The 9,279-nt window shown below is 50.5% G+C and overlaps 1 protein-coding gene across 6 annotated transcripts in view; it reads left to right on the top strand.

Moving 5' to 3' along the window:
- The first annotated feature begins 3,632 nt into the window (after positions 1-3,632).
- Positions 3,633-9,279, top strand: part of RIPK1 (receptor interacting serine/threonine kinase 1) — a 49,092-nt gene continuing 43,445 nt past the window's right edge. The window contains exon 1 of one of the 6 annotated variants that reach the window (XM_055264662.2): positions 3,633-3,804. Coding sequence is in view for 2 of the 6 variants with exons in the window: in XM_063632994.1 (XP_063489064.1) it covers positions 8,906-8,925 (20 nt within the window). In the remaining 4 variants the exon portion in view is untranslated. Of the gene's footprint in view, positions 3,805-4,858; positions 8,926-9,279 lie in introns of those variants that run through there. The other 5 variants (XM_055264658.2, XM_063632994.1, XM_063632995.1 and 2 more) reach the window with 5 other exon arrangements.

The following is a 9,279-nucleotide window of genomic DNA, read 5'->3' as shown; positions in this document are numbered from 1 at the left end:
ACAAGAATCGCTTGAACCCGGGAGGAGGACGTTGCAGTGAGCCAAGATCACACCACTGCACTCCTGCCTGGGTGACAAGAGTGACTCCATCTCAAAATACTACTACTACTACTACTACTAATAATAATAATAATAATAAATACAAAATAATTTTAAAAAGGCTATTAGCTGCCAGATATAGTGATTCCTCTGGTGGATCTGGGCAAAGTAAACTGATAAATTTCTAGAAAGGTTCTCACCACTCTTGATGCCATTAAGAACATTTGTGATTTATGGAAGGAGGTCAAAATATCAACATTAACAGGAGTTTGGAAGAAATTAATTCCAATGCTCATGGAAGACTTTAGGGAAGGAAGTAGCCGCAGATGTGGTGGAAATAGCAACAGAACTAGAATTAGAAATGGAACCTGAAGATGTGACAGAATTGCTGCAACCTCATGATAAAACTTTCACAGATAAGGAGTCACTTCTTATGGATGAGCAAAGGAAGTGGTTTCTTGAGATGGAATCTGCCACTGGGGAAGATGCTGTGAACACTGTTGAAATGCCAACGGGCCGGGCGTGGTAGCTCACACCTGTAATCCCAGCACTTTGGGAGACCGAGGCTGGTGGATAACCTGAGGTCAGGAGTTCGAGACCAGCCTGGCCAACGTGGTGAAACCCCGTCTCTACTAAAAATACAAAAATTAGCTGGGTGTAGTAGCACGCGACTGTAATCCTAGCTACTAAGGAAGCTGAGGCAGGAGAATTGCTTGAGCCTGGGAGACAGAGGTTGCAGTGAGCCGAGATTGCGCCACTGCACTCCAGCCTGGCTGACAGAGCGAGACTGTCTCAAAACAAACAAAAACCAAAAGATTTAGGATATAACAAACTAAGTTGGTAAAGCAGTGGCAGGGTTTGAGAAGATTGACACCAATTTGAAATAAGTTCTACTGTGAACAAAATGCTATCCAATGGCATTACATGCTACAGAGAAATCTTTCATAAAAGGAAGAATCAATTGATGAAGCAAACTGATTTTAAGAAATTGCCGGCCGGGCACGGTGGCTCACGCCTATAATCCCAGCACTTTGGGAGGTCAACGCAGGCGGATCACGAGGTCAGGAGATCGAGACCATCCTGGCTAACATGGTGAAACCCCATCTCTACTAAAAATACAAATTAGCCAGGTGCGGTGGTGGGCGCCTGTAGTCCCAGCTACTCGGGAGGCTGAGGCAGGAGAATGGCGAGAACCCGGGAGGCGGAGCTTGCAGTGAGCTGAGATCGCGCCACTGCACTCTGGCCTGGGCGACAGAGCGAGACTCCGTCTCAAAAAAAAAAAAAAAAAAAAATTGCCACAGCCACTCCAGCCTTCAGCAACTACCACCTTGATCAGTCAGGTTCATTAACATTGAGGCGGGCCACTCCACCAGCAAAAAGATTATGACTCACTGAAGGCTCAGATGACTATCATTTTTTTTTAGTGATAACGTGTTATGATTAAGGTATCTACATTTTTGAGACATAACGCGCACTTAATACACTGCAGTATAGTATATAACTATTAGATGCACAGGGCTGCTAAAACGTTGTGTGATTTGCGTTATTGTGATATTCGCTTTATTGTGGGTGGTTTGGAACCTACCCCACAATATCTCTGAGGTGTGCCTGTATATTGCTGGTAGGAATGTAAAATTGCACAGTAGCTTTGCAAAAACAAGTTTGGCAGTTCTTCAAAAAGTTAAATATAGAGTTCTACCATATGACTCACCAATTCTACCCATTGGTATATATCCATGATAAGCTCAAGAAAATATATATCTATACATATATTTATACAAGAATGTTGATAGCAGCATTATTCATAATAGACAAAAGATGGAAAAAACCCAAATGTCTGTCAATTGATGAAACGCTAAACAAAATGGATATAGGTATACATATTATTATGAATATTATTCAGCCATAAAAAGAAATAAAGTCTGATAAATGCTACCTTGAACCATCATGAATGAACATTTAAAACGTTATGCTACGTAAAAGCAGCAGCCACAAAAGACCATATATTGTATGGTTCATTTTGCATGAAATCCCCGAAATAGGAAAATCCACAGAGACAGAAAATAAATCTGTGGTTGCCAGGGATTGTGGGAAGGAGGAAATGGAGAATAATTGCTAGGGTGATGAAAATCTTCTGGAGTTAATAGTGGTGATAGTTGGACAGCTTCATCAATACACTAAGAACCACTGAATTGCATGCTTTAAAAGGATGAATATTATGGTATGTGAATTGTATTTTACTAAAGGTGCTATTTTATTTGTATGTTATTTATTTTTATTTTTATTTTTTTGAGACGGAGTCTCGCCTGTCACCCAGGATGGAGTGCAGTGGAACAATCTCGGCTCACGGCAACTTCCGCCTCTGGGTTCAAGCGATTCTCCTGCCTCAGCCTCCTGAGTAGCTGGGTCTACAGGCGTGCACCACCACGCTGGGCTAATTTTTGTATTTTTAGTAGAGACGAGGTTTCACCATGTTGGCCAGGCTAGTCTGGAACTCCTGACCTCGTGATCTGCCTGCCTCGGCCTCCCAAAATGCTGGGATTACAGGCGTGAGCCACCGTATCCAACCTTAGTAAGAACAAGCTAGGCACCTAGGGTGTCAAATTGAAGGAGGCTCTGATTCTCAGGGCCGCGCAAATGCAGGGTTGGCACCTATGCGTGTGGCCCTCCTGAAATTTTGTGCCTTAGGCACCTGGCTTGCCTCTCCCTAATTCAGGCCCTCAGGAGAAAGCTCTAATTCTGGTCAATTTGAAACAGGAGGGCCCGGCTTCTGGGAGACGCCGTGCTCCGTGCTTCAGAGAGAGCCATTTGTCTGTTCCCTTCCTCTGGACGTCACCGTGCCAACATGAAATGCTTCCAATTGCGTCCAGCCTGAGATGGAAGGGGGTGGGGGGATATCTCATGACATCATGAACTGCTGCATCAACTCCCCCGAGTGCCTGCCTCTGGACCCCCTGATAGAGGACACAAGGAGTGTCCTGAGCCCGTGTGACTCAGTGTCTCTTCCTATCACTTTGCGGGAAAATGGGGCTGCTTACACCACACCGCAGCCCAAGCACCTGTTGCTAGAGAAGGGCTCGGGTACTAGGAGTGAGGACGCCTGGTTCTGGGCCCAGGACTACTACTAGTTAGTGGTGGGACCTGGAACAAATGCTTTGGTTCCAACTGAATCCCCCATATTCATGACAAGAGGCGTGGAACACAGACCCATGGGGCCTTCCCACTGGAACATGGAGCTCGGCTGTCACCCGACCTTCGCTTCCTTAAGTAGAAAAGCCCAGAGTTCCAGGCTCTGTGTCCTTTCCCGCACACGCCTTGTTTCTTCGCGCGAAGGCCCTGGACGCCGCAGGCTCCCAACCTACTTCTCTGGGATGTCAGGTTCAGAACCCGGTCCTGAAGAGGCCCTGGCGCTGGGGGTGGGCGAGGCCGGGCGCGCGCCTTGGGAACCTGGCTGGCCTCAGGCTGGCGGGAGCATTCGCGGACATCGCCCTGGGCCGGGAGGACTGGGGGTTGATTGACCTGTCTCTGCTCCTAGCCCTGCCCTGCGCCACCACGCGAACGCGCGCGCCTCCCCGGCTAGTCCCGGCAGGCGGAGCCCCAGTTAGACCGCTTATGACGTATAGAAACAGTTTTGTCCCAAGTATAAAAGGCGGTGCCCGCCGAGGCCCTAGCGGGAGTCCGCGGCGAGGGCAGCAGCACGGCTGGGTCCTGCGCCTCGGGGATCGGCGTCCAGGCTCAGAGCGCGACACGGAGACGAGGTGGCAGGTAAGGGCGTCCCCGCGCACGGCCGGGGTAGGGGACGCGAGTGGCGAGCTTCAGGTCCACCGCCTGCCACCGAAAGATGGGACCCGAGGACAGGAGAGGTCGCTCAGCCAAGAGCCCCGGGGAGGCGGTGGTGTCTCGGCGGGGTCAGCAACGGTCTCTGGGGGGTCCCCTGCAGCGCGCAGCCGGTTTCCGCCTCTGCAGCTCCCAGCCAGCGCGGACGCCGCCCTCCCCGACGCCTCCTCGCTGCCCTTCCCTGGCCGAAGCCCTCCCCTGCAGCCCCTCCCCACCTGCCGGCCTTGTTTTCTCGCTGCTCCTCTCTGCTCTGGGATGACGTCTGTCCTGGTTCTTCTCTGTCTTTCAAAGTCACCAGTCTTCAGTTCCAAATCCGAGCACTCTTATCCATCCTAATTCTTTCAATAATTCAGCGAAACGGATGGGGCCCTTCCTTCCCGAAGCACTCCTCCAGGGACTGAGAATCCGCAGAGCCAGGCTCAGCCCTCGCCTGCAGGGCCTGCGGTCAGTGGGGACTGCAAGCAAGATGACGAGTCACCTTCGGGAGGAGGGGTCGTGCTGGGGAGGCTCGCGCCAGCGGGGTTCTCTAGGGTGGGAATCAGAGCCTCTGGGCCGCAGTGTTTGAGGGTGAGTGGAATTAATCCCGTGATGGACATGGGGCCTTCTAAGGGGGACCAGGAGTTTGCGAAGAGGTGACTTTGGGAGGGGTTCAGAATGGCCAGAGGTGGAGGCTGTGACCTGAGCGAGGCTAGATCAAGGGAGCGGGCAAGTGGATAAGAAACCGTTTTAACAAGGTGGCTTTAAGCGGATCCTAAGGGCCCCGGGAGATTTAGGAGGAAGGACAAGAGGATTAAGACACCGCTTTCTGGCCGGGCGCGGTGGCTCACGCCTGTAATCCCAGCACTCTGGGAGGCCGAGGCGGGCGGATCACGAGGTCAGGAGATCGAGACCATCCTGGCTAACACAGTGAAACCCCTCTACTAAAAAAAAAAAAAAATATATATATATATATATATATACAAAAAACTAGCCGGTTGTAGTGGCGGGCGCCTGTAGTCCCAGCTACTCGGGAGGCTGAGGCAGGAGAATGGCGTGAACCCGGGAGACGGAGCTTGCAGTGAGCTGAGATCGCGCCACTGCACTGCACTCCAGCACTCCAGCCTGGGCGACAGAGCCAGACTTCATCTCAAAAAAAAAAGACACCGCTTTCTGAGGTGCTGTGTGGCTGTGGCGTGGTGGTGCCTGGGGGAAGCGGGTTGTGTTCATTGTCCAAGGCTCTCCAGTGCTTTGCGTGGCGTTTTGGGGAGCATAGATGAGGTGTCCCGACAGTGGGGAGTGGCTCTAGGGAGACCAGAGGCTCGGGAGGGGGCCTGGGCATTAGGCCAGGCACAGGACCCGAAGTGGGAAGAAATGTGGGCGTAGAGGGCAGGCCTTGGGGATGGGTGTGGGGGAGGAGGGGGAGATGGAAAGGAGTCAGGGAGGTCTCCCAGGCTCACCTGGAGGAGTGAGGGTCTCATTTACAAGTGCACTGGGAACTGCAGTCTGGAGGTGGGGGTTCATTTGGTTTCAGACCTGTGACCAAGAGACCCACACCCTCACATTCACACTTTCAGAAGTGTGATACTCTCTCTGAAGCCTCCACCGGCTTCAGAGATAGTTATCAGCTCTTTGTTCTCGCTGGTTTTCCTTCCTCACCTTGGGCTGTTTCTTGCCTTTTCCATTCTGGTGTTCTTCAAGGACCAGTTCCTTCATCTCATGCACAGTCTACACTCATGGCTTTTGCTGGGAGTAATGAGTAAAGCTCCCAAATAAATGTTTCTGAGTTAGAACACTGAAAACAAAATGAAGCAAAAACAACGCATTTCCAATCTCCCAAGGTCACATGATGTCCAGAGGACAGTGATGGGCAATAACTTTTTGTCTTCCCCATTAGAATGCAAGCTCCACGAATGGAACATAGAGTTTTTTATTTTTTATTGTTTTTTGAGACAGTCTTGCTCTGTCGCCCAGGCTGGAGCAATCTTCGCTCACTGCAACCTCCATCTTCTGGGTTCAAGCAATTCTCCTGCCTCAGCCTCCTGAGTAGCTGGGTCTACAGGCGTGCGCCACCACGCCCAGCTAATTTTTGTATTTTTAGTAGAGACGAGGTTTCATAACGTTTGCCAGGCTGGTCCGGAACCCCTGAGCTCAGGCAATCTACCCGACTTGGCCTCCCAAAGTGCTAGGATTACAGGTGTGAGCCACTACACACAGCCAGAACATAGAGATTTTTTATGTTTAATTCACAACCGAGTCTTCAGTGCCTAGAACAGGTGCTCAGTAAATATTTATTGAAGGAATGAATTCCTTTTTGTATCTCTTGTATCTATCACCAGATACTCTTGTATCTAGTACCTGCTTGGCATACAGTAGATAGAAAGTTTTGCTGAGTGAATAGCTCTGCCTTTCGTCTTTTTTGATATGTGTACATCTTTTAAAAAATAATGAATAGACTTTTAGAGCTGTTTTAGTTTACAGCAAAACTAAGAAGAAAATATCCCCTTCTACAAACATCCTGGACCGTACAGCCTCCCCTACCATCAACATCCTGCATTAGTGTGGAATATTTGTTATACCCAATGAACCAACATAGATTCATGGTTACAAAAATGAACCAATATGGACAAAACTTATACATTATCAGCCAAAGTCCAGAGTTCGTTAGGTTTTGCTCTTTGTGTATATTCAAGATAATTTGACAAATGTATAATGAAATGTACCCAACACTGTAAGATCAGACTCCACTGCCCTAAATATCCCTTGTGCTCCACCTATCCATCCCTCCTTCCCTGCAAATCCCTGGCAACCACTGATCTGTTTTACTATCTCCATAGTTTTTCCTTTTCCAGAATGTCACATAGTTGGAATCATGCATTATGTAGTCTTCTCACATTGGCTTCTTTCACTTAGATTTATACATTTAAGATTGCTCCAGGATTTTTTTTTTTTTTTTTTTTTTGTGGCTTCAGAGCTCATTTTTTTTTAGCACTTAATATTCCATTGTATAGATGTACCACAGCTTATCTGTCCACCCATTAAATGACATCTTGGATGCCCTCAAGTTTTGGCAATTATGAATAAAACTGCTATAGACATTCTTGTACAGGTGTTTGTATGGGCACAAGCTGTCAACTCGTTTGGGTAAATACTAAGGTGTGGAGTTGCTTCATCTTATTGTAAGAAGAGCTTGGTTAAGAAATTGCCAAAATGTCTTCCAAAGTGACTCTAACATTAGGCATTCCCACTAGGAATGTATGAGAGTTCCTTGTACTCCAGATCCTCATCAGCATTTGGTGTTGTGAGTGTTCTTTATTTTAGCCATTCTAATAAATGTGTAATAGTATTTCAATTTTTTTAAATTGCAATTCTTTAATGACCTATGATATTGAGCATCTTTTCATATGCATATACATATGGTGAGGTGTCTGTTCAGAGCTTTTGCCCACTTTTAATCAGGTTGCACATTTCCATATTGTTGCATTTTAAGAGGGTTTTTTTTGGTATATTGTGGGTCACAGTCCTTTATCAGATACGTCTTTTGCAAATATTTTCTCCCAGTCTGTGGCTTGTGTTGTGAATGTGGCTCGTTCTCCTGACATACATATCTTTTTACAGTATGTAATCCTGTTGTGCTTTTTTTTTTTTTTCCTTTTGAGGCGGAGTCTTGCTCTTGTCACCCAGGCTGGAGTGCAGTAGTGCGATCTCGGCTCACTACGATCTCCACCTCCCAGGTTCAAGCAATTCTCCTGCCTCAGCCTCCCGAGTAGCTGGGATTGCTGGTGCCTGCCACAACGCCCAATTGATTTTTGTATTTTTTACTAGAGACGGGGTTTCACCATGTTGGCTAGGCTGGTCTCGAACTCCTGACCTCAAGTGATCCGCCCGTCTAGGCTTCCCAAAGTGCTGGGATTACAGGAGTGAACAACCGCGCCCGGCCTGATGTGCATATAATTTTATTACTTGGTTTTTAATATAACATGAATAGCATGCAGTTCCAATTTTGCTCGAGACTTCACAATTACCATTTTAAAGGGCTGCAAAATAACCACATTTCCTCCTCGACAGCCCCACTTCACAGATGAAGGGAGAGGAATGCTAACTTGCCAATGCTAACCCGCAGAGCTCCGAATCCTCGGGGTAGGGGCCCCGCTGTAATCCACCCAGTGCTTCCCTCCAGGCCCTTCTCCCTCTCGTGCGCGCGGGGGTTTCGGTTTCCTCTTTCACGTAGGCCGCCCCACTCGCTTGAAAACAAAGTCCGCGATCCTCTAGCCCGCAAGAGAGCTCCGGGACTCAGACCCTGGGCGCGAGGTCCCACGAGCGGCGGGGCGGCGCTCTCGCAGTCCTCCTCCCAGGCAAGGGCCGGGGCAGGGGGAGGAGGCAGTGCGAGCAGTCCACGCCCTCCAGCCGGGCGCACTCGACGCGGACGGCGGACGGCGGGTCAGCTGCCGGAGCGCGGCGAGTCCAGAGGACCCACAGCTGGGGCGCCAGAGCGCGGCCATCCGGGCGGGGCCGAGGGAGCGCGGCGGGACTTGGCTGGACAGCGCGGCCACGGAGACGGGCGCGGTGAGCGGGCTGGGACCGTGCGGGGAACACTCCGGAGGCCGCCACGCTCAGTCCTGGTGACCCCCTGGTCGGGGTTCACGCGCTCTCCCCCAGCACGCCCCGGCAAGGCTGCCGCGGCGTCAGAGTAATCCCCAACCCTCCGCCGCCGCTTCTTCCCTCACCCGGGCCTCCTGACGTTTGCCGTGGAAACGAAAGTAACTCTCTGGTGCTTGCGTGGAGGCCGGGGCGGCCGCGGGCTTCCCGGAAGGAGAGGGACTCTACCCCGGGTGCGCGCGGCGCGGGCCCCGCCCGTACCGGAAGTCGGGCGGTGGGCGGGGCCGCGGGCGCTCCCGGAAGTCAGGGGTGCTCCGCTCTGTCTCTGCTTATCCGGAGTCCGCTGGCCGCTTCTGCACCAGAGGTCGGGGCGCTGGACTGGTAGCGGGCGGAGACCTGCCTTCGAGCCGCGGTTACGGCGTGAGGGTAGAATAGGCAGTCCCACACGCCATTAATGTTGTTTTGGTGGAGAAGGTGGGCTCTTACTGCCCTATCATTAAGAAAAAACAGTTTGGGCTCTTCCCTTACCAACCCTTTGAAAGGGCCTTTTACTGTTGCGCTTGAGGCCGCAGCAGGTTCCAAAAACAAAAGCATTTCTGCGTGATCTTGGACGACTGAGGGGACGAATGTGGTAACCCTAGCAGGCTTCTTTGGTTGTCACTGGCAGGTGCTTTTGTGAAGTGCTGCGGACCCTCTTGAGGGTTGGGAAGAGGATAGGCTGCATCCTCCTTCCCAAAGCATTTGACAAAGCCTCACAGGGATGCGGGGGTTGCAGGGGCAGGGGGAGGTCTGGGGTTGTTCACTTCTCTCTCTCTTGCTGACCATTTA

This window comes from Symphalangus syndactylus, chromosome 23, assembly GCF_028878055.3.
Source record: "Symphalangus syndactylus isolate Jambi chromosome 23, NHGRI_mSymSyn1-v2.1_pri, whole genome shotgun sequence".
Lineage (NCBI taxonomy): Eukaryota > Metazoa > Chordata > Mammalia > Primates > Hylobatidae > Symphalangus > Symphalangus syndactylus.
Note: the sequence above shows the minus strand (reverse complement) of the source record. Positions and strands in the feature narration are given on the sequence as shown.